Raw genomic sequence first — 27,738 nt, 5'->3', positions numbered from 1 at the left:
TCTCCCCACTCGTACATTGCTCCCACTGTGGTGACCCTCCCCTGCCGAGCCAGTGCCACTTCATGGCTCAAGAACGTCCCGTTTCAGGTCTTGATCACACACAGAACTGAAACAGATAGATGTCTGGCTTCAAACCACAGAGAACACCTGAAAGGGGCAAACATCGAACTGTACTGTTGCTTACGCAAAGCCTCGTTCTCAGGAGCAGTGCCTGAGGGCTTGGCCAAGGCACCAAGGGCTCTGCCGTCAGCAGCTCCCCGAGAGTCCTCGGGGGCTTTCTGGTCAGAGGTCAAAGGCCCAGGCTGTCTTTTCTAGTGACGGCACCCCCACGGCAAAGGAAGCAGTCCCAGGAGAGAGCCCTCGGTCTGGTCTGTGTTGGGTGCTTTACCCACAATACCAGTGGCTGCCACCTTTGCGGAGGTGCCCTGGGGGTGTAGCGCAGCCTGGCAGTTCAAGACCACCAGCCACTTCTCGGAAGAAAGATGAGGCTTCCTACTCCCACAAAGAGTTACAGTCTTGGAAACTCAGAGGCAGCTCTACCCTGTCCTCTAGAGTCCTCGCTAGGAGTTGACGTGGACGCATAAGCACGACGCCCTGGCAGTGAGTGCTGAGGTTTGCCCACTCCCTCCGTGGCAGCCACTGCTATTGTGGGTGAAGCAGCCACTAGAGACCGGCCAGCAGGAGAGCACCCCAGCACTCTCCTCCCCTGGCAGCCCTTCCTCGGAAGGGGGAGCCCCGGGCCTGGAAAACATGGTGCTCGGGCCTCTGGGCTCTGTAACCAGAAAGGCCCCGAGGGCTCTCCTGGGGGGGTCCCTGTGTGCAGTGTCTCCAGTGCCCAGTGAGCTCTCCCAGTAGTGTCGCCCCACCTAGGGACACAGGATCTGATGTCCTGAGAGGAAGGACATGGCAGAAGCTGCAGCTGATGTCGACGTGCATATCGGCCTGCCTCCGCCACCACCAGGCTGTCCTCTCTTTGGGGGTGAGTGCTCACAGGGGAGGCAAACGCCTCTTCCGGGCATGGCGGGTCCTCTCAAGGTCAACACCTGCTAGGACAGCGTCTTGCTTTAGCCCCTCCGCCCCTCTGGCTGAAGTTCCTGGATTAGAATCCAGGGCAGGGGGTTGGAGACGTCTCAGTAGAACTTCCTGCTTCCCATTTGAAGCTCTTAGAGATTTGGTTAAGCTGTTTCAGACTCGTGAGATGGACCACAGTAGATTTGAGTAGGAGGCTGTCTCTGGGAAATGGCCCATGGAGCACTTTTCTAAAAATAGCAGCCTCCCTCCCACCCACAGTACCGTGTACACAGTGATTTAAATTAACCTCCCAGAAAACATTAGTGGGCTAAGCTAATTTCCTCTGAGTTATAACACTCCCTATAAATGGAACACGTTTCATTGTTACTAGTTCTTTGGACATGCCGAAAAATACTGAATGGCCAGGTTCTTCAAGCATATAGCTTAATAGCATTAAAAACACTCCACAAAGTTGTAATGAACAGGTAACACAATCCAAGCTCCTCCTCCGGATCCCGAAGGTAAGCTGCACCGGGAGTGGTGACCCACAGGCACACACAGCCTTAGCGTGGGCCGGGAGCCGGCCAGCTCCTGAGGCTCTACCCCATCCTTGGCTCTGGTTGAGTACTGTAGTTATAGACAGCTGCCTGTAATGTAAATCAGGAGAATGGAAAATAGGAATGTGACCAGAATAATCTGCCTTGTACAAAAAGCAGTGGAAAGGAGGGCCAGAGAGGGAGGCTTTGGTTTAAGATGCAGGAAGGGCAAATGGAAAGGACAGATCAAAGAGATGAGAGTCGGAAAGCAAAGCCTTCCCGTGCTGAGGCTGAGAGTGGGGACCACAGAAAGGATGGCCAGGCCTGTGCTGAGGAGGGTGTGCAGTGCAGAATGGAAAACCCACTGCTGCGGAGTGCAATCTGAATCACAGCGGTCCCAAGGGACAGGGTCAGACTGCTCCTGTTTCCGAGACTGTTAATCGTTTACAGGAGTAGAAAGCCTCATCTTTCGCTCTCAGAGCGGCTGGTGGTTTTGAATTGCTGACCTTCTGATTAGCAGCAGCCCAACACATCACCCCTTATGCCCCCAGGGCTCCTCTCACTGCCCCATGTTGCTGTTGTTCGCTGCCATCATGTCACTTCCAACCTACAGTGATCCTACGCATCACAGGACAACAAACTGACAGCCAAGTGGGGGTGGAACTTCCCCCTGGGGTTTCCACAGCTGTCAATCTCCACAGACGCAGAACCCGACCACCGCCTTGCTCTTGGAGAGCTGCTGTTGAGTTTGAAAAGCTAGCCTTTGGGTGAGCAGCCAACTTTACCATCGTGTCAACCAAACAGAAACAAAGGCAAGCTCACTGCCAGCGAGTTGACCTTCCAGGACAGGGTAGCCGTGCCCGTGTTACTTTCCAGGATGGCAGCTCTTTACTGGGGTGGGAACACCGATCCTTCTCCCCTGGAGCGGCTGGCGGGTTCGAACGGCTTACCTTACGGATCACAGGCCAACGCATAATCGCTACACCACTAGGCTCCTTGCTGTAGAATGGGGTGCTTTAAATGGTGAGTGGCGGAGCTTCTTCCCAAGTCCCAGGAGTCCTTTGGTACATGTACATGGTTCCCCAGAAGGCCAGTCGGAGGCGGGAGGAGAGGGAGGCTGCCTTAACAGCATCTCAAACAAGAACCAAGTCCAACCCAACCAGTACAACAGGATTTCAAAATGCAGCAACACCTCATCCCCATCTCGATGGCGCTTTCCCCAGGTGGGAGGCTGGGAGGCTGGGAGGCAGGAACAGCACCCCATTCCCAGCGTGTGTGGAAGTGAGAGCACTGTCGCTGAGGCCACGTGCCCAGCAGATACTGAAATGTGATCCTGCTCAAATTAGATACTAGTCATCCGTAGGGAAAGGGAATCAATTGTCTTGTCGTCTGCTGTCTACCTACGTGATATCAGCAATATTAGCATGGTGTTATAGAGGGCATCGCAAACAGAGAGACATGCATTTAGTTGTATTTGTCTGTCTCCACGAACTAACCATTATCTAAGGGACATCACACTTCTTAACATCTGTACGCATTTAGCACATTCCTGAATACTTCATGTGTCACGGCAGCCTTATAATAGATGCGAGTACGTGGTACGTTAAATAGAAAAATAAAATAGAATGAAAGTTTGTCTCTTTCTAAAGAAACAAGATTGAAATCAGGCTCCCCAGGAAAATGCGCTGGGTGTTCTGACCACTTGTATTTTGTTCCAGAGAAGGCACTGTGGGACAGATCAACCCGGCTGGCTCTGGTCAGCTACCAGCACCCTCCTCTCCCAGAACCCCCCCCCCCTCCCAGAGAAAAAGTTAAGGGATGCCTTCTCTCCATGGGATAAACTGCCTAGAATCTCAACAAACTGCTGTCCATTGTGAAACCCAAGGAAAAAAAGACAACCTGGTTTTGCTGTTGTTTCCATTTCCTCCAGTACCAACCGAACCCTTAGTTCTCAAAGCATTTTAATCAGAGCTTATGGGATGAGGGAAGGGGGGAAGGGGGTTACCAGCTCGTTCTCCTGGCTGAAAAGAAGATGAAGTTAGAATGAAACTTCAGGACTAATTAATTGAGAGTACTGCGTGCAATGTGTCTGCTTTGAGTGGAACAGCACATATCACCAATGAAGCCAGTTTTGTTTTCCATGGGTGAAATAAATTATAATAAATAATTCATTTCAATGGCAGAGATGTACTGGAGAGTAACAGCAACAAAATTGACTATGCTACACAGTAAGACTCATTCTTGAATCTTCATTATCCATTTGAAACTTTTTATGAGTAGTAAATCATATTTCAAGTGGCTGCAGATCTCATAAAGCAGCTGGCTGCATCAAAATAAAACCAGAAAACCTGGGGCCGGGGAGGCTGCAGGGTTTGCCACTCAGCACTATTTGGAAAATTCCTTCTCCCTCCTCTCTTGCCAACATTTAACATGACACGTTGCACTTCCATGTAAAAGTTGAGCATCGCTTGTCAAAAGCACCATCTTGACTTCCTCTGGGTGGGAATGTTCAGAAGAGGGAGGGTGGCCTGTCATCCCCTCTGCCTGAAGACCCGCTTTTGACTCCAAAGCCACTCCCTCTTTATTTGCATCCCAGTGACAAGGTACAACAGCGGGAAAGAGCCGGAGAGTCAGGCTCTGGGACAGAGCATAACAGGCTGTGTGGCTGTGTGCTCGCAGGTGGATTGTGATTCAGAGCCACTCTGGAGGACAGAGGTGGGGCTGTCCAACAGGGCTTCTTAGGAAGTATATTCTCCTAGTATTTAAAATGTGACATTTTTGATAGAAACAAAACCACACTAATCTAACCGTTTCTACATGTACATGCCAGTGACCCTGACTACATTCCTCATGTTCAGCTGCGCTCTCGGCGCACCTTTGCCAAGTGCTCTTCCCCACAATCAGGACTGCATGGCCCTGAGCCTCCTGTCTGACCTTTTGAGTTGCTGTTGTCAAACCTGATCCCATGAAGACGGTCTTCAAAAGAGCCCGATGTCCTGATAGTGGGACAAGAGGAAATCTAAAGGAAATGAGGAAAGAACTAGGAGACAGAAGGCATTCACAGAGATCTAAATACAGGCATGTACATTTATATATGATGATGGGGAAAAAGATCTATGCGCACATATTTATAGGTTGAGTATTAAGGTAGAGGATGGACATTGGGCCTCTACTCAAGTCCTCCCTCAACACAAGAACACTTTGTTCTAATAACCTGGCATTCTGAGATGCTCACCTTCCTGACATGATTGCTGAAGACAAATGGCCTATGGGACACGGGCCATTCTGCTCCCTCCTACAGGGTCACTAGGACTCTGAATCAGCTTGGTAGTAATATGTATGTATGTGGGTGTGTTTACATATGCATGACTTGCGTTACATAGTCAATGACTGGTGCTGAAACTTCCCTCTAAGTCCAACCCTCATTGTTTTCATATACAGTGTCACTTAAGTTTGCAATCTGGACAAGTCAACAAACGATGTACTGTAGGCTATAAAAACTTTCCTACACATGCATTTTTCCTTTTCTCAATAGTATTTTAAACTACTTACCATTGGCTAAATGAATGATATTATTAGAATTGCCAAATGTCCGTGGGGCACTATTGCTATATTATTTCCCTGGAAGATGATCACACACACATACATGTCATTGGAGGTTATACATATTATCTCTCAAGAAGTGAATACTGTGTGTCTATGTGTGGGTTTAGCATGGAAATGGGCAGTAAATGGAGGGTAGCCGACTCAGGGTTTTCAGGACACAATGACAGGAGAGCTGTGCGGTCTGGAAGGGGAAGTGGTGCGCGGTCTGGAGGGCGGTGACGGTGCGCAGGGGACTGGAGCTGGAGGAGTGTTCAGAAACCACCACAAGAGCGCAGGGGAGCGATGAGGACTGAAACAAGGTGGTGGTCACAGAGATGGAGAGAAATGGCCAGAACCCTTGACCGTGTATGTGCACCGCCCCCCACGATCCCCATTTTCTTCCCAGTCAATAGAATCTTCCCAGGCAATACCATCTGCTACTGAAGCTACAGATACAGGCAGAGCCTTAGTGCCGTGGCCTCAAGTTCAAGGCAGGCCATCGGGGGACAGGAGTGCTCACCACTACCATGTGCAGTGTAGCCTGCTGTCCCAAAGGCCAGCAATACAAACTCTGGAAAGGAGGAGGGGCCACGAACCCTGCCCACATGGCAGCGATAATGGAAGCACATGTTTACATAAATTATTCAGCTGATAAAGGAAACCCCAAGACCGTTCCGAATCAGTGCAGGGAGTGGGGAGGCGGCATGCTCTTTCACTAAGCAGGCACAACATTCCCAACGAATATCATGTTTCACAACAGAACATAAGGCACAGTAGCACGGGGGCATTCGTGCCGTCCTCAAAGCATAGTGCAAAATGAGATTGCATTTCATCATAAATATACCATCCCTACCGTAAGAGGTTCAAGGGCGCGTGGCCATGGCTTCCCTGAAGGCCTGCAGTCACGAGGACGGTGGGGATTATTTGACTGCACTGATCATGCCCAGAGATGTTCGTTCGGGTGGGTGTCTGGGTGTAAGAGCCACGGGCGGGCCCCTCGGAAGTCCTTCCCATTAGAGGCTAGTTTACATTTCCACAGCAGCGGCTGGCAGGCCGCCTTTCTGATCGGAAGGTTGTCAGTTGCATCGTTTGTACAGCTGCCCGAAGGGCTCAGAGTGCTGGCCAGAGGGTAGAGCGGCTACTCAAGGGTGTCACTGAGATTGGGAAACTCTTCCCCGAGTGACCATGCAAGGGGGCTGGAGGACGAGAGCCGCTCAGCGCTCTGGGAAGGGGCTTTCTGGGTGCATCCAAACATCTACCATCTCGTTGGCATGTGTCTCTGTGTCAGACCATGGGGGTCAAGATGGAAAAGTCACAGTTCCAGCCTTGGAGGGTTCAGTCCAGTAGGGACTGCGTGTGAACAGTGACACTGCAGTATAGGAAGTGCCCCAACGAGAAGTCAGCACAGGAGCTGGAGATCAGACGGCTCTGATGCACTCTGCCCAGCCTGAAGTGAGGGACGGGCAGGGCAGGCTTCCTTAGGAAGCGGACGTTGAATTTGTTGTAACGGAGAACCAAAGGTTGCCAGGGAGGTAGCGGACGGAAGGACCAGGAGCTGCTGAGGCTAGGGGACATGTCTGGGAGCAACAAGGAGCTCTGAGTGGGGGCAGTGGTGGTGACTGATGAGGGTGACCCGGATCTTGGGAGGGGCCTATTAGTGCCTGTTAGGGAATATGGACTTTCTCCTGGAGGAAATGGGTGCCACCCCAGCCGATGAACCTTTCTGCTAGCGACGTGGACGACTGTTGGTATAATCATTCTCCGCAGGGTGAGGGATCTGGGCCATCTACTTCTCCCTTGCTGGTGTGGGAGGGCTAGGAGGCCACCTGCCCCCCCACCCCCCCCACACAAAAGGGTGCTGCTTAGCTCCTGTGCCTCAGTCAGGGGAGGTCCTGGCTCCTGCCTTGTTGGCCCCATTGCCAGGACACTGAGAAATGGCCCTGCCATTATATCCGTTGGCCCACAGCACATAGCTTAATAGTGTCCCCTGTCAGGAATGGTTCCCTCTGTCAGGAAGCTTTTTATTGATGTTCAACCTTCATTTTCCCTTTCTTAATATTATCCCATTATGCCAATACTCTATTGTGCCATGCTAAGTAATTCCCTTTCCTCCTTGGCATTTACATCTTCCAAGTATTTATAGACTTATCAAGTGCCCCATTTAGTTGTCACTTAGCAAGCTATATGTATTTAGCTTCTTTAATCTGGCCCCATAAGCCAGCCCTTCCATTCTCCTAAATCACTTGAGCTACTTTCCTCCAGGTTTCTGTCAATTTGTTTCTAGCCTCTCCGTAATGCAGGGGGCTCGGGAAAAGGATGGCGTGGGGAAGGGCCTGCTCCCTGACTACCTGGGATGAGGTTACACAGTACTTGCCCAAAGCCTTGGAACTTCAGCCCTTGGAGGGTCAGCGGCAGAGTGGCCCAGGCCTCTGGAGGGGCTCGGGGTTCCTGTCCACTGTGGCATTTCTTCCATGCACTCAACAGAGTACTGAGCTCCTACTGTGTGCCAGGTGCTGTTGACAGACAACTCCGTAAAAAGTGGTCCCTGTGGCCTGAAGGAGCGCACACAGCCTAAGTATTTATTAATCTCTTACTGCCCACTCATCGAGTTGTTTTCTTGCAATCTTAAGGTCACAGAGAAATCATTCCTGAATGCACTTATCTCTAATTGACGCTTTTAGTTCCCTGAGCGGAAGATTTCTGTCCCGTCTTGAATGAGATGCCACATTAAGCCTGGGCATTAACACAGAGCTCTTCTTGGGGTTGTCTTTCTCGGCGGGCTGCTTGGGGCCTAAGAGATTTCTCTTCAGGCCTTGCACTTTCCATTGCTGGGCTTCTTGGCAGTTTCTGAGGTTCCCATTTGTTCACATTACCTCAACTTAGTATGCGCTTCCCCCACCCCTTCTTACGAGTGGTTCCAGGTTGTGGGATGGATTGAGGGAGTGACGGACTGGGAGACAATTTAAGACAATAAGGCCTAGCACAAGCCTTGGGAAGCCTGGGCATGAGACGACCAGAGGGAGTGGGTTCAAGAGCATGACCCGGGAGCCAGCTCAGGAACGCTGGAAGGTTCCTCTAGCTGAGATGTTGTTCTCTCCAGAGGGCAGAACCGGTCCAACGTCACGCAGTTAGGAAGTAGGATGACTAGTACTCAAAGGCGGATGGCGAGACTGTGACGTCCATGTGTTCCCACTGGTTTTTCTGACTGCTGTACAGTGGTTGAGTTCTCCGCAAATAACAGACAATGTGCAATTCAACAACTTACACAGGACAATAGAATTTCTGGTCCCGGGCTTCCTTCTCCGAAGGCAGATACTCGTAAAACCAGTTGCTGTTAAGTAAGTTAAGTATTAAGGTAGCAAACCTTTCTGGTCCATGGTGAGATCATGGTGAGTCTGCGCTGCACATGGCTCTCAGGGGCTGATTTTTGGAATGTGGATCACCAGGCCTTCCTCAGTTAGTGGTAGACTGCATTTGTACTGCCCAGAGGCTCCCAGAATAACAAAAGGCACAGAGCGTAGCAAGAGGTCCTCTGGGCTGCAGAACCTACAAGGGGGCACCAACTCAGGAGAGAAACACGGCTCCGTAAGGAGTGTGCACCCTGCACTCCAGCAGGAACTCTCCCTGAAGATCCCACACAAGCGTCCACCCTTAAGGTGTCTTACACGCTTCTGGTCATCTCAGTGCTGCCTCTGGTTACACTCACCAAGAGCTGCAACGGAAATGTGTACATACATTCCTGAGGTGAGGGCCAGGTACCAGATCCAATTCAGGGCTACATATGCAGCCAACTAAAAAGGAGGGGGAAAGAAAGAAGGGAAGACAAAAACGAAAACGACATGGGCAGCAGGGGAACAGGGCACTAACCCTCCCAAGGGGAGGGTGTTGTTTACATCTCCACAGGAGAGGGAGAGAGGGACCAGACTTCTACCTGGTGCACCAAGATATGAATGCAACGCACCGGCACAAAGCAGGGAAAGAACAAAGAGGTCTGCGGGGCCGGTCCAACTATGTGGGCACCCCTCCTCCTCCCAGAAGAATGCACTTCAGAGGACAGCACTGAAGCTACAGCTCAGGGAGAGGGGCATGTCTGATCAGAGCACCCAGGAGCAAACAAAGAGGGAAGGAGAGAGAGTGGAGCACAACCTGGCCCACCAAGCCCTGAGGACAACATTCCTGCTCAGAACAGCCAATGCAGAGAGGACCATAGGGCCGGCCCACCAGGAGACACAATGTCCCTCACTGACCCATAGTGCTAGGAGGGGCACCACTGGAAGCACAGCCCAGGCATTGCGCCTGATCTGACCCCACTACACCAGGGGCGAAAACACTAAGGGCGTGCAACAGAGCAGCAAGGGGGTAAAACAATGAAGTCCCCAGGGAACACCAAAAGTGGACTTTGTGGCACCCCATCACACTCCTAAAGCCTAACAAACAGACTTGGAACTATTTATAGGCTTTTCTTTATTTGTCATTGGGTTTTTGTTGTTGTTGTTTTGTTTTCTTTTACTCTGTCTTGTTTTTGTGCTTATTATTGGCTCTGCATGTCTATCTAGATAAGATAGATGGGATAAACAACCTGGAGGAGAAAACAACGGGACCGGGACGGACAGTTCAGGGGGTGGGGACATGGGAGTGGGGGAAGCGGGGGAAAGGAAGTGGGTGTTAACAATCCCAGGGATAAGGGAACAACAAATGATCTAAAATTGATGGTGAGGAGGGTGTAGGATGCCTGGTAGGGAATGATCAAGGGCAATGCAACCGAGAGGAATTACTGAAACCTGAATGAAGGCTGAGCATGACAGTGGGACAAGAGAAAAGGAAATAAAGGAAAGAGCTAGGAGGCAAAGTACATTTATAGAGGTCTAAATACAGGCATGTACGTATTTATATATGATGTTGGGGAAATAGATCTATGTACATATATTTATAGGTGAAGTATTAAGGTAGCAGATAGATGTTCGGCCTCAACTCAAGCCCTCCCTCAATGCAAGAACACTTTGCTCTAATAACCTGGCATTGTGTGATGCTCACCTTTCCAACATGATTGCTGAAGACAAAGTGGGTGCATAAGCAAATGTGGTGAAGAAAGCTGATGGTGCCCGGCTATCAAAAGATATAATATCTAGCATCTTAAAGGCTTGAAGATAAACAAGTGGCCATCCAGCTGAGAAGCAACAAAGCCCACATGGAAGAAGCACACCAGCCTGCGTGATCATGAGGTGTCGACTCGATCAGGTACCAGACATCAAAGACTCAGAAAAAAAAACCTTATCAATGTGAATGAGGGGGAGAGTGGAGTGGAGACCCAAAGCCCATCTATAGACAATTTGAATCCCTTTACAGAAGGGTCAAAAGGAAGAGATGAGTCAGTCAAGGTGCAGCATAGCACCGATGAAATACACAACTTTCCTGCAGTTCTTTAATGCTTCCTCACTCCCACTATCATGACCCCAATTCTACCTTACAAATCCAGCTAGGCCAGAGCATGTACACTGGTACAGATCAGAGCTGGAAGCACAGGGAATCCAGGACAGATAAACCCCTCAGGACCAATAATGAGAGTAGTAACTCCAGGAGGGCATGAGGAAGGTGGGGGGGAGAGAGGGGGAACTGATCAGAATGATCTACCTATAACCTCCTCCCAGGGAGATGGACAACAGAAAAGTGGGTGAAGGGAGACAGTGGTTGGTGTAATACATGAAAAAAAAGATAAATTATCAAGAGTTCATTCAGGAGGGAGGGTGGGGAAGGGGGAAAAATGAGCTGAGACCAAGGGCTCAAGTAGAAAGAAAATGCTTTGAGAATGATGATGACAACATTTGTACAAATGTGCTTGAGACAATGGATGTGCTTATGGATTGTGATAAGAGCTGTAAGAGCTCCCAATAAAATGATTTAGAAAACAAACAAAAACGATCTGAGTGGGATTCCCATCTCCAGCACTCAGAGCCAGAGAGAACTTCACATAGCTTACACTTCAAGTACATATATAGAAAAGCCACATGACCATTAAGCCAACTCTCACTTTACACTGTGCATTTCTCTCAGGAAATACAAAGAGCCCAGTGGTGTGGTCAAGTGTTGGGCTGCTAACTGCAAGGTCAGCAGTTCAAAACCACTAGCCGCTCTGTGGGAAAGAGACAGTCATTCTACTCCCCTAAAGAGTTACAGTCTCGGAAAGTCAACAGAGGCGGTTGACTTCAACCAAAGGGCAGAAAGATCCGGTTGTCACTTATTCTGCCGTCTCCTGTGGGTGGGGGTGAAGGGATTAAGAACCGCCAGGACAGAAGGGCTGCTTAAGGCTCGATAAGTCTTGGTATGGTGTCAACTGTGAGATCTGCAGCCAAGAAAGTCTTGGTTATAATTAAAACACACACACACACACACACACACACACACACCAAGGAACCATAAGTACACACACACACACACACACACACACACACACACACACACCAAGGAACCATAAGTACTGCTGTGGAGTCCGTTCTGACACAGGAACCGTAAAGGACAAAGGAGAACTGCCCCCCGGGGTTTCCAAGGCTGTGATCTTAGTTATGGGGAGAGGAAACTATTGATGCATTTATATTCCAGAGTGAACCCCCCCTATCAGCCCAATCCATTCTGATTGCTTTGAGAACTCAGAGAGGCCGCAGGAAGAAGAAAGAAGTAGGAAGAGTTATGAGGTTTCTTTTCACTCGTGCCAGTGCAGGGAGATGTCTAGCTGGTACAGAAGGACTGGGTGAAAGGAGGCCAAGGTTGGGCCAAGCATCAAAATGAAGGCACACGGGCCCCACACGGGCCACTGAGGGTTCGAGCCGGAGAACAGGGAAGCGCTGGGGTCTACAGACAACCCTCCTGGAAACTTGAGTCAGTGTGGCTCCTCAAAATCAACTACTCTTGTGAAAGGACATCTTGGGTTTGGGAGTGCCTAGGGAAACTTTTCACAGTGAAAGGTATGCCTGCGCAAGGACATAAAGAAAGAGCTTTCTGGTACCGCTCAGGACACCACCGAGGTTCCCCTGCTCTGGGTAGACTGAGTCCATGCCCACAGGCTCCTGTGGTCTCCCCACTTCCCTAAGTCTTGAGGACAGCAACCAGCTCAGACACAACAAAGGCCCAACCCAATAGGGTGACCTGGGGACCTGAGTGAGTACAGCCAGGCTTCGGGGGCCAGCAGCCAGCACCTGTCTAGGAGTCTCCCTGGGCTGCTCGCTCCCTGATCTCAGAAACTCTCAGCTAGGGCACCGGCTTGGGTGCCTGCCTCTCAGAGAATGGCTTTCCCATAGCGTTTGAGTTTCAAGTCGCCTGTCCAGGAGAGGACTGGAAATTAATGAACAAGTTGCAAGCCAGATTTCTAAATCATGGGAGAGAGACTACGAGGCAGCAGGTGTCAGTAGATACCTAAGACCCGCCCTATTCAATCATTCTCACAAAAGGAGGCCCTAGGCTCCATCCAGGTTCATGAGCGAAGGGCCTGAGCACAGGGCGGCGGGTTGTACGTGTGTCTCGCACTTCACACGTCTCACTTCCCCTCCAATCTGGTTGACGGGTCCCCGAGCAGAACTGTGAACTGGTGGAGAACAGTCTTCCACTTACTAACTGTATGATGTCAGGTGCATTGCTGACGGGAATCACAGTATTTTGATGATAAAATGGAGATAAAGATATTGATCTCACTGAGTACCGTGTGTTTGTAAAGCACTTAGACCAGAGCCTAGCACAGCACTGTTTCTATTTATTGTTCATCGTAGTCATTTATCACCCCAATCCTGAGTGTGAGGTTTCCTTTCCACAGCGACCTCTTCTTGTTATGCGTCGGTTCTGACCCACAGCAAGCCTGCACTCAACAGAAAACAAGACTGCCCAGTCCTGCTGCAGCCTCACAGCGGTGCTACGTTTGGGCCACTGTGCCACGCCAGCGCCTTGCGAGCCTTCCTCTTTCGCTGCCCTTCCACTTCACCAAGCATGACTGTCCTTCTCCCAGTACTGGTCTCTCCTGTACAACAGCCAGACAAACCGACAGCTGTGTGTGTGTGTGGTGACCTCTTAGGGGCCAGCAATCCTAGAGGAGTCCTGGAGGAAACACTTAGCTCCCTGAGAAGAAGTGTGAAGGCTCTCACCCTTGGAGTGGTCAGAGAAGGCAATGCTTTCCCCCTGGATCCTTTCTGCTCAAGGTACCCAGCCGCTCTAGGATGCTCTCTGGGGATTTTTGGGCTGAGGACAGGACGATGAACTCAGGAGTCACCTTTGAGTGTCACAGAAGCCCTGGGCACAATAGAAAGGCTGGACTGTGTCCAAGAGTACCAGTGACACTCCTGACACAAACAACTCTTTTTAAGATGATGGAACTACTGAATTGTATGATAGGTGAATTACATGCCAATAAAATTGTTAAAAAGACCCCAAACCCAAACTCCGTTAACTCTTCAAGCATCAATTTGTGAGAGCTAGGTAACGCTGCCACTGCGCTGAGTGGGCATAACACAACGCAGCTACCATCTGCAGCGCGGTCCGTTTTCTGAGACTTCTGTACAAAGTCAACCAACCAACAGATCCACGAACCCCAGCCAAAGAGCAAACACGGGCCCCGTGGGGAGTCGGCAGACCATGTAAGTTGTTAAACAACTTCTCAGTAGTTAAAGGGTTAGAAATGGTCAACACAGAAGCATTAAAGGAGGGTAAGTTCAGTGAATTTTTTGGGTCTCAATCGACAATGGTAGCTCGTACTGCCAATCCCGATTCAGGGAGACGCTGGAAAGCACGTTAGGTTGCCATCGGCCGCACTGGGCGAGGCTGCTGTAAAGCATGCCTAATTGTTCCCGGGCCACACCTGGGTAAAGCCCCGTGCTCTTCTGCCCACGAGATGCTCTGCTTCCCAGGAGTGTGCAGGAAAAGACATGGCCATTGCTATTTTTTTTCCAACCACCTCCTTGCTATTCTGAGAACATTTGCTGTGCTAAACTGTGGATGAAAGACTGGTGACAGATTGCAGTCACTTTAATTCATAAGGAAAACACTGGGAGCCCCAGGGAAACGCCAAATTAACCCTCTGGCACCCAATGACTTTGTGCTACGTTGGACACTACCATGGATTTTTCGTTTAAGGACAAAGGCTAAGGGGCGCGTGCCTACTAATTCCATATCCTTCACGAAGAACTAGCTCTTTTTCTCTCCTCCCAGCTCCGTGGAAAACATTCTAATTTCCCTATTCTATAAACATACAAATATGATTGTAAAATGACATCATTCTGTTTTCATTTAATTACCCCTGAAATGCTTTCTATTTAATATTCATTACTCAAAAGCTAATTTAAAAGAGAAAGAGATGCGACTTATTCAAAAAGATGTACTGTCATTCACAGCAATAGTTATCTAATATACAGAAGTTAATAAAGCAGATTAATCTACAAGTCCCTTTAAGCCATTCTTGAGTTTGGAACAACTGCCTCTTTGACCTTTCACCTTCATGCTGTGCACCAGTAGCAGGTGCCAGCTGTACAGAAATTATGGCTGCCGCGTTCGGACGCAAAATCTTTTCTTACTTTGCTTCTGACCAGCAGCTGACCCTGTAGGAGTGATTGTCTCTGGTGCCGGCCTAAAGGCTCCATAAAGCAGAAGCAGCAGATCAACAAAAGGCTGCATATAGCAGCTGCCTTGCCTAAGGGTACTTGTCCTAGACCGACACCTCCACTCCTTCGTTGCGTCCCAAATTACCCCTGGTTTGTTTTCATACATGCATTTTACCCTGCTTTGTGTGTGTGTGCATGCGTGCAAGGAGGGGGTGGGTGGGAGATGGCCCCTTGCATCCAGCCGCAAAAAAGCCCCCCAACTCGCCTCTCCCTCAAACTTGACTTTTGCGTATTCTGTGTCAAACTGTGCCATTATGATGCTAATCTAGGCCTGATTTAGCAACTTTAATAAGAGGCTAAACCCTCATGTAATTAGATAATAAAATTTTATTATGCATTTTAATATTAAAACTCTTAAAATCAAACTCTTCAAATCATGCACTGGTACAAAACTAAGGTACTTAAATATCACAGGCCCAGAAAATGGGTGTCTGAAGAAGCACACTGCGACTCATTTTTCATTTTCAGAAATGTAAACATGGAATTCCTGTGTGGTGGCGGCGAGGGCTCCGGCACTCTTAATTACGTGCAGGAGAGAATGAATCTGCTCGGGAAGACGGCGCTGCACCATTCCGGCAACAGCATGAGATGGCTCTGACAGTGATTTCTTGGATACAAATTACACAAGTAGAAAACCAATCCCCATAATGATTAAATGCAGTTATGTACATAAGAGAATACCAGTGCAAATGGTAACACATTTAAATGGTTTTCCTTCATTAAAAAAATTATATATGATATTAAACCATCAATCAATGCTGAGGCACAGGAGTTTAAATGTATTGTCACTGGTTGAAATAAATGACTTGGAGACTGGATTCTGGCTCACTCAATATGGTGTCTTTGCTGTTGCTTAGTCACCCAACTCTCTGCTGGTTTGGGCTACATCTGGTGGCTTTGCAGCCTTTCAATTAAGACGGCGAGCTGTGCTATCCCTGGATTACATCCGTACACTGTGCCGAGAGGTAGGAGAACACGTGTACTAGGGAGATGAACAAAACACCACGCTTCACTGGGCCGCCCGCGTGAGCCCCTGGGACAGCACTGGGGTACCCTTCCCTCCTCACACACGTTCAGGTGATTTCTGGTGAGATGTCAGCCGGGCGACTGTACAGGGTGCGAGGAGACAATCCTATCTTGCATTGGCGTTTGGTTTATTGTGGAGGTGTCTAGGTCCATTCTAGACTGATACCCAAGGTCCCTGCCTGGGGACTTTCCTTCTGAAAAGGAAGTCATTATTTGGTGTGCTTTGCAGACAGCACTGCCCTCTGTAAGAACAGCTATTCTTACGGTCAGAACATTACTTTGTTGGCCTGTAAAGCAAGAAGAGATTTCCATTTTAATTGGCTTTTTCCTCTTAAAGTACATTTTTTGGGGGTTACGGTTGAAACAGTTATTCAAGAAGTATGTTTATCATACACGAAAAACAATTCAAAACAGAAAAATGGTAAGCTAATTGAGGATCGGGACTATAATCAACCTTCTAAAGATGGAGGGACACAAATGATTTTAAAACTGTAAACAGTAACTTCTTAAACAGATCTTTAGCGGGGATACAAATATTCTCTCTTCTTAAGTAGTTTTTACTCCCTTCTGGGCTTTTATCACCAGGCTGCTATATGTTTCCCCTTTTTCCCATTGGTAGTCTTTCTGAGTTGATCCCTAGTAATTAAATTGTGTATGTTATATTATAACTTTAAAAAATTTTTTTTAATCCTTTAATTGGGTGCTCTTACACCATTCCATCCATTGTATCAAGCACATTTGTGCATATGCTGCCATCGTTTGCAAACATTTTCTACTTGAGCCCTTGGTATCAGCTCCTCTTTTCCCCCCTCCCTCACACACCCTCCCACCCTCGTGAATCCCTGATCAATTATATATTGTTGTTATTAGTATTTTGTGTCTTACACTGTCTGTTGTTCCCCTTCACCCACATTTCTGTTATTTGTCCCCTTCAATATGTTATTATGCAAAGAGTCAACAGAAAATGTGAGATGGTGGTCCCTTTTAAGTTTCTAGAGAGACTATGACTAGGAAGTTATTGTGTGCACAAGTGAAGTAACCACATGTTTTAAAAACAAGTCAAAAGTAGAGGGGACTAAGAATACTGCCATAGCAGTGCTCAGCCCCACACCTTCCGGAGAGCCACCCCAGGGGTCGGGCGCTGGGAGTCCTTTGCTCTGAAGTGCCAGGAAGTTACCTGATGCAGAGGTGCCAACTGGGAGCCAGGTTTACATGGGGGCTTCATGGATAATCCAAGTACTCTTGAATCCCAGTTTTCCGTACACTTTTTGAAGGCCCCCTCATAGAGTGTTTTTTATTTTACTCTGAACTTTTAATCAGTGACAATATTTTAACATCTGCATTTCTGGCTATCTCATTAATCTCTCTGGCAACACTGTGTTTTACACCTTCTTACAAGGCAGCAGAGAGTCAAGGCTGCCCCCTTCAGTCAGAGACGTGATCTCAACTTCAGGTTCTTCCAAGCCTACCTGATTCTTCATGGTATGCTCCTCACGATACCCTGTGGACTGGTCAGAGAGGGAGAGGGACTGTCGGAGGAGGCTAGGTGTCCGAGGCTCAGTGACCCACGGGAGAGGCCCTTACGAACACTGTTAAGCCAACTCCCCAGGCTCACTACCAGGAGCTTCTTTTAGAAAAGAGCTCTCTCACAACTTGCAAGAGGCGAACAGTGGCGTTCTACAGGGACGAGGGCTGAGGGCAAGCACACACGGTGGGTGTCCTGCTCTTCAGTCTGCAGCTGCCATATTGATTCGGGCCGACAGCAATCAGGTGAAAGTAAGCGGCAAGAGCTACCTCAAAGGAAAGTCACAAAGGAGTATTACGAGGCAGTTAACCTATTTGCCTCTGACCTCGTGCTAATGTGTGTCCCTCATGCTGGCTCGAGGACGAACGAGCAGGGTGCAGAACAAGGGAGCAGCAGCTCTGCCCGCTCTGCCTCCGCCACGGAGCGCCACGGGGCTTTAGCTGCAGCAGCTGGCACAGCAGCCTCCCGCGCCTTGCTCGCGGCCTCCTTGGGTCACTGCCCATCTGTCTCGTCCTGTCGGCAGCACGAAGCTGGGGGATAGGGTGACTCTGCTAAATCACTCTACCCCAAGGATGGCCCCAGTGGGACTTCCTGAAAGCTCACCGTGCCTCACTGGCGGTGCTCAAAACATACATGCATCTTCAGATAGGCAGCCACCAAACAGACGCAAGGGGCAGAAAGCTTTGTAGTTAAGCATGTGAACTCGCGTTACAGACCTGGGATGCAAGGTTAGTGCTTCCACCAACTACGTGACCTTGTGAAAGTTACTTAGTCTTTCTGTGCCCGCTTTTCTTTTTTTCATCTGAAAAATGACGACACTTCAGCTTCCTAAACGGTGGTGATTAAATCCACTCATGCACGCCAAAAAAGCAGCCCTGCTATGCTGGCACAGAGGAATTTGCCAGTATGGTCTTTTTCTATGTTATGTATGCATGTACATACATGTGTATGTATGTGCATCCGTGCACCCACACACAACTATACACGTGAGTCGTGGTGCACTGGGTTAAGCAGAAGAGAGGTGGATTGTCCACTCCTGCAAAAATGGACAGGCTCTGAGACCCACAGAGCGGCTCTAGCAGGGCCTGGAGAATCAGATGACAGCGTTTTCAGAATTCTACCTGTGTGTGTTCTGCAAGGGACCCTGGGCTAGACAGCGCGGTGCTAACCTCAAGGTCAACAGCTCAAGCCCACTAACCACTCTTCCGTAGAAAGATGAAGCGGCCTGCTCCACGTTCTACAGTCACAGAAACGCAACACATGATCACTAGAACCCGGAACTGGCTTGGTGGCAAGAGGTTTTGGGGTTTCTTATTTCTCTCTCTTCTTCTTTTAAAGAGTTGGGATTGACTTGAAGATAGTGGGTTTGATACGAATGGGTGTGTTTGTGTGCATGTGTGCGTGCGTGTTGTGTGAGATACATGCATCCTTCACCGTGAAGAACACCAAGACTGAGGCAGCATGTGCAGAAACCAATTTGTCATGAAGTTCATGCTCCGATGTTCCTTTTGAAGCACCTTCTCCCTTTTAAGTCCATGTCATCCTGGGATGCAGTTGTGAATATTCTCTTAGCCTGTGTTTCCGATATCAACCTATTGTCATAGTTTTGATAATTAAGTTGCAAATCAACTGGACAGAGCTAATGGGTTACAGGGAGGGCATAGTTTCTAAGGATCCCGAGAAATGTCTTTATCATTAGCACCGGCAAATCGGGCTAATTTTTTTTATGAGGATAAGAGATGTGAATAGATTCATCTGCTGAAGCGTTCTGCATGGTGAGCAGCTTGCTGAGGTTCTACCGGCTGAAGTCTCACCATCAGTTAAATATGCGACTGCACTTTCTCCTACTTAGTATTATGGAATGGACTCTTAAGTATGAAAGATGTCTTGTATAGTATGTCAAAATGTTGAGCAATCTCGTTTCAATCTAAACACAGAAATGAAAAAAGAGCAGATGATTTCCCTTTTGCTGTAATTCACTTTGGGACGCATGTCATGAAGAGCACTATACAAAAGCAATTCTCATTGACTGACTGACGGACCGATTGAGGAAAAGGGCGAATGTTCTCTCAGCTTATGTCCCTTCTGAAGCATGATTCTTACAGCTCCTGACAGCTCTTCACAATTTGTAGTTAAATGCCATGTTAGCAAAAAAAATAAAAGCGAGAGAGAGAGAGAATGAGACCAATAATTATTTGAGTTTTGAGTGCAGCTGGCTCGAGCCAAGATGATGAACAGCCGAAGGGTGAGATACGTTCAAACCTAAGTGCTCCAATTCCTATGCTCATTGTATGCCGATTTTGGAAACCATAATTGTTAAAAAAATACCTCATTATAAGTCTGCTGCATAATAGAATCAGTATTACGGACAAACACGGCCTTCTTGTTCTACTTCTGTGGCATGCACTACTCTTTGTAGAGCAAGCCCCTCCCACTGAGACTCCGGGCTGGGCAGCATTCTGCATAGTGCCCTTAGACTCTCTGAAAAGAACTTGGTGTTGCTCTCAAACACACTTCAAGTTCTATGGCATATTCTCCGTAATTTAGCTCAGTTGGGCAAAGCTTTCGCTCTGGAATAGAAATAAAGGGATGCTGGTCTCTGGGTTATAGATGCAAACATTTACTGGGACCCATGACGGAAAACTTTCCCCAGAAATGTTATCTGTGAAATTATGGTAACTGATCAAAGCCTAGTCACTGTTACTATTGGTTTGGTCTTACATTTTTAGCTTAAATTATGGTAACTGATCAAAGCCTAGTCACTGTTACTATTGGTTTGGTCTTACATTTTTAGCTTATCCTCAGAATGACATGAAAAGACCCGGGAGTCTCATCCCAATCTATGTCACTGGGTGTTACTCCACAGCCAAGTCAAAGCAACGCTGCTGAGAATGCTAGCTCTTAACTTGAAATAGATGAAGTTCATTACAATGGGTCTTCAAATGGACCAGATTTTAATGCTTTTAAAGCCAGACTTGTTTGTGAAATATGGACGATGGCTTACCTGGAGACTGTTTTTTTATAAACATCTAAGATGAAACGCCCCATCCAAGTGAGAGGCACTTCAATGTCTTTCCCTGGCCGCTGCACACAAACCCCAAACCCCTTTACACAGGTTACCTCATGGTTGGTTTACTATGGAAACCTGAGGAGATCACTTTTCGCAATTTGGAATCGACACTTTCCTCACGCAATTAGACGTCCAGCAAAATCGGTCCAGGTTGAGAGGGGTGGGGGGTGGGGGACCCGCTCAAACTAGTAAATAATTGCAGTATCATTGCATCAGTTTAGTTTAAAGAGCTGACAAACCCTCTCTAAACTCCAGGCACAATGAGTCATTAGGGTCTAGTTTTTCAGCACTGTTAAGCAATTTGTAACCCATTCCCTTTAATAGGGTTAGGCATTACTTAACCGACACAGATGCCTTGAAAACCGAGACCTCGAGCTATGAGGCAGCACCCTTGCTCATTACCTTCTGTGATAGGCAAATCCTCGATAAAAACAGCCCTTAATGGGCAACCAATGAATAATCAATGGCTTACTTTTCATCTGAGTGTGAAAATGAGAATAATCTAATACAGAGTCCCTCTGGTAAGCGGATGAATCTTGGGTTCTGCTGCTCTTCAGGGCTGATTTATAAGGTCTGGACAAGCTGGTGTAAACAGATGATCAATGGGCCCCATCCCTGCTCATAATAACCCCCAACTGGCCCACTCCCTCTTTTCCAAGTCCATCCCTCCAGGCTATTAGCTCTGTCCAGCTAATTCTTCCCACTACTCCTGCCTGCTGCTTTTACTCCGGCCATCCGTTCAGTCCAGCCGACTCAGAAGTAATTTTATACGCAGCAGAGAGCGGGTGGGATTGATTTTTCACTCAGTGCACAGTTCCCATCTGAATAATTATCAATTTTACTGCCTCATAAAGGGAAGAGTCAAAATTTCAAATCAATTCAAAAGAGCTTTGAAGACGATAGAAACTGTGCATAAGAATAGAGGTCAAAGTTGTCCGTGACCTAAGGAGATGATGTCAGATATCACTATGCCCAAGAGTTGACATCAGAGGCACTCCAGATGATATAACCTAGTGCTAATGCAAATCATATTTATGCTGACTACCAGAGACCAGTCATCAATATTTAAATGCTATCTGAAAGCCTACAATCCAAATAAATAGAACACATCCCACTGTTAATAAAGATATAGCACTACTTAGTCACGTGCTGTAAAGTGAAGGGTTACCAAGTAGTATTAACGCAGGAACGACTTAAACCAACAAAGGCAGGGCAACTCTGAGTGAATAGACAAGCCTGGCCGTCTCTCCGCACAGTCTGCTGGTATTTGGTCTAGGACTACAGTCTCATTGATTTTTCTAAAATTTTCTACCATCTTCAAGTTTCTGCCAAAGTTGATGGGGTACTACTGTGATTATTGCTGAGAGTGCTGGCAGGAGGGACTAGGGGGTGAACTTGTTGCTTGCCATGGTGGGTGGGGGCTGGGTCTGACCCCGGCCATGAGTAGTTCTTGTCTCCAGTGGTCCTTACTCTTCCCCACACAACACTTGAGGGCTATGACTGGCAGCCAGTGCAGGGGGCAGGTAGGGAGGGGGCAGGACAGGTGAGCCCAAATCTTAATAGCGTGCATGTTTGAGCAGGTCTTCCGGGTGAATCCCATATGCTTTCCTCAGCAACTAGTTTTATCCTTGAGAATCAAGAGTGTAAGTGGTAAGGACTTGGGCCTTTCATTCAGACAGACCCTGGTTCATATCCAACTTCATTCTCTTCCAGTTGAATCTCTCAACACCTCAATTTGCTCATCCATAAAATGGGAACGATTATAGATGCTTGTGGGACCAAAATGAGAAACTCTTGTGATAGTCCCCTTCCTCCCATGTCACTCACACCTTCATCCCTATGAACTCACTGCCATCAAGTCCATTCTGACTCAGTGACCCTACAGGGAAGAGTACAACTGCTCCTCAGGGTTTCTGAGACTGTCAATCTTTACAGCGGCAGAAAGCCTCATCTTTTTCCCACTGAGCAGCTGGTGGTTTTGAACTGCTGACCTTGCAGTTAGCAGGCTAACTCCACCAGGGCTCTGTCATCCCTATACAATTATATTATAATTAAATCATCAGTCAGCTGGCCAGTGACTTGTTTTTCTGTCTTACCTGAAAAGATGTTTGTTAAGGGAAAAGGGCATGTCTATTCGTCTTCATGGTTCTTGTACATTGTACACAGTAAGTCCTCAATAAACACAAGTTCCCTTTCTCTTTCTTGACTATACAGCCAACTTGTCATAACATAGTTCCAGGGTCATAGTTACAGCCTATTTCTACCCTTGCTTCACATCATCTAAGTTGCCTCTACCTTCACAGAAAAGAACCGAGTAATGGAAACATGATCACAAATGAGTCAAAAATGACACTGCCGTCTCATTCTATTATTGTCATTTCTCTACATGGTGTGACATTTGCCTACTGGTTGCAGGTGATATAGATGATGGTGAAAATAACTTAAAAGTGTGAGGACATATTCTTCCAAATTTAGTGGAATTAAAATAATATGGTGATGGTATCTTCACAGAAAAACTATATTATCTTAAAAATATTTCCCACATATATACACATTTTTTAATGCAAGCTATTATTATGGTTTGTAGAAATATTTTCCCTGATGTCAACTTTAGCACACTGTGGTGGTGGTTAGGTGCCATCCATCGGTTTCAACCTATAGCGACCCTACACACATCGGAAGGAAACACTGCATGGTCCTGCACCAGCCTCACATCACAGTCACTTAGAAAACATTGCATCAGAAATACATCACAGTTTGGGTTCTTATTAGTTAGATGCACTTGTAAGAACACTATCTAACAGATCAGAATTTTGACGTTTGCTCTGAGAATGGGAAAGGTACCTGTGACGTGACGAATGAAGAGGTTCTAGCACAGAGCAGGAGCCCAGTAATACACCAGAGTATTCACAAAGCCAACTAGGATGGCAGTATCAGAAGCACCAGGAGGGAGATTAGAGGTTGACTGTAGTGCCAGGTTGACCCTCTATTTCTCTGAAAAAGCTGGTCTAGCTTTGTGGAGGTGAGATGAGCCACCTATGGCTTTGGACTTGATCCAGAGACAGTGTACGCCTCTACTTTCAGCAACAGTATTACTTGTGAATAGTTAATCATGGGCCAGGTTGATTTCTGGGAGACCATGGCTCTCTAAGCCGGTGACCCACCACCAGTTACCTGCTGCAGGACATCTGGGTTTTGCTGCATAAAGTGTAAGAGTCTATGACCAGCCTGCGCAGTCTCTCTGCATCGGAGTGGCTTCTTGCCCTCTTTGGCTAGGTGCTTGAAGAGGTGGGTGACGATGTAGTCTAAACTGGTGCAGCAGCTGGAGGAGATCACTGTATCTGCACAAACGACAAATGCGAATGCAAAGGTTTTCACCCTAGAAGGAACATTCTTTGATGGTGAAAAGAAACGACATGAGGGGACCACGTTGACACCACCACCCTCATTCCAGTACGGAGGAGAATCCATCTCCACACTGTCCAAGGCCAAGAGCCATAAGGCAGAAGTCAGACATGCCTCTAGCCTCCGTCCTTCGTTTACCTTATTCTGACACCAACCATTCCTCCCACAGGACTCTAGTTCTCTGCTGGATTACAATGGCCACACAGAACTCAGAGGATACTTATGATGATGAGGTTTTATTAGGAAATCAAGAGATGATCACAAGTCAGGATCATAAAACATTCAGGACAGTCTCTGGTCCAGAGGAGCACCTCTCTTCAGCCAGCTGCCAAGCCTCTCTGGCCCTTGGACTCGTGGTCTCCTGGCCTCTGCTTTGTTCTGCCTCATGGCGTCATGTCTCTGTATAGCCGCTCCTCCGATCTGCTCTCTGCGTGGCGCGGTCTCTGCTGCCACAGCCAGGTCAGCCAGGGATCTTGAAAGGATGTGCTCTGCTGGTGGTTCTTTTTCCTTGACGGTCCCCGGAATGCTCTCTTCCTGCTTTTGGGATGCTTCAATATTACAGACAGAGTAAGTGGCCAATCTCCGTGTTATAAGTCCTCTACACCTGGTTTGCATGGTCCTACCCAAGGGTTCGGTGGGAGGTTGACAGAAATGGATGGACTGTCCTAATTCCAGCATGTTGATTTCACCATAGTCAACCAAAGGTGGTTACCAAGGTAGAAGGGGAAGCAGGGGAGAGGAAGTCACAGGGTTGGTGTGGAAACACTTAGTCCAATTGCCTAATGGAGCATGCAAAAAAAACAACCAACCAACCAACCATGATCCTTTAATTCTATTTAACTTATCATAGTTCCCTTGTATGTACTTAATGGTAACTGCTGTGGTGTCGTCAGGGGCTGAATGAAGGTCTAAAAGAGAGTCCTGGACCACAGCTGTAGAAAACCATGGCGCTATGAGGTCTTCAGGAGAGGAGAGTTCTTTTTCCTTAATACTATGGTATTCGAGAGACACGGTGGCCCGGTTTCTTTGTTAAAAGAAGGAGCAGGAGATAACTGAGCGTAGTGGAACCCACACCATCCTAAGAGTCAAGATGCAGACTTTTAGAGCCTGATTGCTTTTCTGTTTTACATTTACTCCTTTGAAGTCCCAATCATGAAAGTAAACAGATTAAGTAACTTAACATCTACAAGAGGAAGCAAGCAGGAAATAGATATGACTGCCCTCACTGTGAAGAGCAATATGCTATCAATCATACAAAAATTATAAAGACTTCATGGAGCTTTGGCGACCACATGCCATGCAGGCTGCATTAAAAGGTCTAATCCACTGAGTCAGCTGTGAAAAAGCCAGGTAAACAATTTAGACCTGAAGGTTGGAGCGAGCATATATCCTTGCAATAAAAGCATGAAGAACTTCCATTAGAGTTGATTTATGGTTAGGGGCTTTGAAAAGGAAAAATGTTATTTCAGGGTAGACTTAAGACTGTGGACTCACCAGGATCAGGGGACAGCTGGTGAAAACCAGAATGCACAGGACTAAGCAGTATCTATCATTACTGGCTTTCTTTATTTGCAGCTCAAGTTACTGTGCTCCATTCAAATAAGGACATTTTCCTGATATCAAAGAATGGGCAGAAGACATGAATGTTCACGTTTTGTTCCAGATCTTGGAGTTTAGAATCTTTTACAGAGAATTCCAGTCGTTACTTAGGTAATTCTGAAAATAATTTTTAAGCCTACCAGGCACTTTGCCCTCTCGGGCAACTTGTTTGGCACTGACAACAAGCACGTGCTTATCCCTCCTGCAACCGGGCTCCCGCGGAGGCGCATGCATCATGAATATCCCTCCTGCTCACCGAGCCCCATCCAGAAAGCAGTTCTGAAAAGTTAACTATGTAGAAAAGAGTTGCTTAACTGAGAGGCAGGAAGAACGAGAATTTGTCTGCGCAGGAATTTGGCTTTGGCTCAAAACCTTCTCCGTGCAGAAGAAAGGAGAAAGCTTTCAGGAAGAGACCATCTGAAGGGCAATTTCAGAAGTGAACAGGCAACGCAGTCGTTTTTAGAAACAGGTGGATCTAGGTTTGAATCTATTTTTGAGATATCTGACTTCACTTAGCTTCAATTTACACTGCCTGCAGTGAATGTGCTTGGCACTACCTACATTGCAAGATGTGGGCAAACAAGATGTTGTGCGTCCCGTAGTGCCTGACTCAGTGCTGCTGTTAGTTGCAGCTGAGTTGGCGCACAGTGGCCCTGCGCGCTACAGAATGAAGCACTGCTCAGAACCCCACCACACAACCTGCTGTGTGGATCTTTCTCACCGAGGGTCGTTTTCGTATACCCTCTGCTTTACCAAGCCCCATGCCCTTTTCCACTGATGGATCCCTCCTGATACAACGTGCCCAAAGGAAATGAGAAGAGTCTCGCTATGCTTGCTTCTACAGAGCATTCTGGCGGCTCCTGCCCCCAAGAGTGATCCGTTCGCTCTCCTGGCAGTTCACGGCACAGTCAGTGTCCTTTGCCAACACCATAACTACAATGTGCTCATTCTTCCTCAAGCTTCCTTTCACTGTCCGGCTTTCTCATGCTTTACGAAGCGACAATGAAGACTTGGGCTCGGGTCAGGTGCACCCTGTCATCAAAGTGATATCTTTTAAAAAAAGATTTTAAAGAGGTCTTTTGTAGCCCATTTACCCAGTGCAATATGTCATTTAATTTCTAGATCACTGCTTCCATGAGTGTTGATCGTTCATCCAAGTGATGTGAAATCCTTGGCAATGTCTATTTTCGTTGGCTCCTTGTAAGAATGGTCGTTCCCTTTATGTTCCGGTGTAGCCCGTCCTGAAGGCCGGAGTCTTTTACTTTCATCAGGAAGTGCATCAAGTCATCTTCCTTTGCCATGGCAGGTTTGTGAATCGCCACTTTCCCTGGATGTTGCAGTTCCTTAAACACCAGGACTGTCCAGCTCACTGCCTAAGCTTCATTGTCGTCTCCCCTTTGTAGTATCATCTTTGATGGTAGAAACACATGTACCAGGGTAATATTTCCTCAATATTTTACTCCCATATTACATTTGGATCTCACACACCATTCAATTACACACTGTGTTCAAGATAACAACTGATCCTCTTCTAATGACTACACATGCTTCATTAATCATAAACGTCCTGAAGGAAGAGTTGGCAGTCTCTGGTTAGTTCAACTTTTTGGTTGCCCTTTACCTTTCCTTGTTGAGAACTTTGTGTTATGTGTTCCTTCTGCTTGGAATGTTCTCCTAGCCCCGCTGCGGACAACCTTCACAGCCCCCGGGATCACTTTTCCCAGGCTCTGCACCCACTGCTCTACCTTAATCCCTGTTTAACAGTCATCGTTACTGGGTATTTCCATGCTTGTTTGCTTATTACTTACCTCTCCCAGATAGAATGTGGCGCTCACAGGAACAGACACCTTGTTTGTTTGGTGCCCTTTTGTACCATCTCAAGGTCTAGAATGGTACGTGGTCCATAATAGGTGCACGATGGTTAATTGCTAAATAAATGAATTGAGAACTATCACTAATTAAGAGTAGCTTTTTGTAAGCCCTGTGCTTAGCTTATTTGTGTAAGAGTCTGGGTGATTAAAGAGCCCAAAATATAATCTCTTTTGCCCTTCACCTTTCTCTTTTGCCATCTTAAGAGCTGACCTGAAATTGCAGTGCTAATGAACGATGATTAATTAAAACATTTTTTGTATCATGGTAAGCATATTAGGCTAGTGACTACTCTCATCAGTGATTCATCTTTTCTATACAGTACTCCCTCTCACTTTCCCTATTGAGACTTCAATAAAAATAAAGCCTGCCCGTAACCCAAACATTACCTATAAAAAGCGTCGTGGCAAATTCATCACTGCTGGAAAAGGAGAAAGCCAAGTGGTGACTTTCAACACTCTGTCCTTACACTGTTTC

The 27,738-nt window shown here is 47.4% G+C and overlaps 1 protein-coding gene across 1 annotated transcript in view; it reads right to left on the bottom strand.

Annotated features, from left to right (window-relative positions):
- Window positions 1–27,738, bottom strand: part of RANBP17 (RAN binding protein 17) — a 388,698-nt gene that overhangs the window by 7,273 nt on the left and 353,687 nt on the right. Inside the window, exon 25 of the mRNA XM_075543208.1 lies at window positions 23,563–23,729. Coding sequence (XP_075399323.1) covers window positions 23,563–23,729 — 167 coding nt within the window. The remainder of the gene's footprint in view (window positions 1–23,562; window positions 23,730–27,738) is intronic.

The sequence above is a fragment of the Tenrec ecaudatus genome, chromosome 2 (genome assembly GCF_050624435.1).
Source record: "Tenrec ecaudatus isolate mTenEca1 chromosome 2, mTenEca1.hap1, whole genome shotgun sequence".
NCBI classification, from domain to species: Eukaryota; Metazoa; Chordata; class Mammalia; order Afrosoricida; family Tenrecidae; genus Tenrec; species Tenrec ecaudatus.
This window is presented reverse-complemented; position numbering and strand designations above follow the sequence as displayed.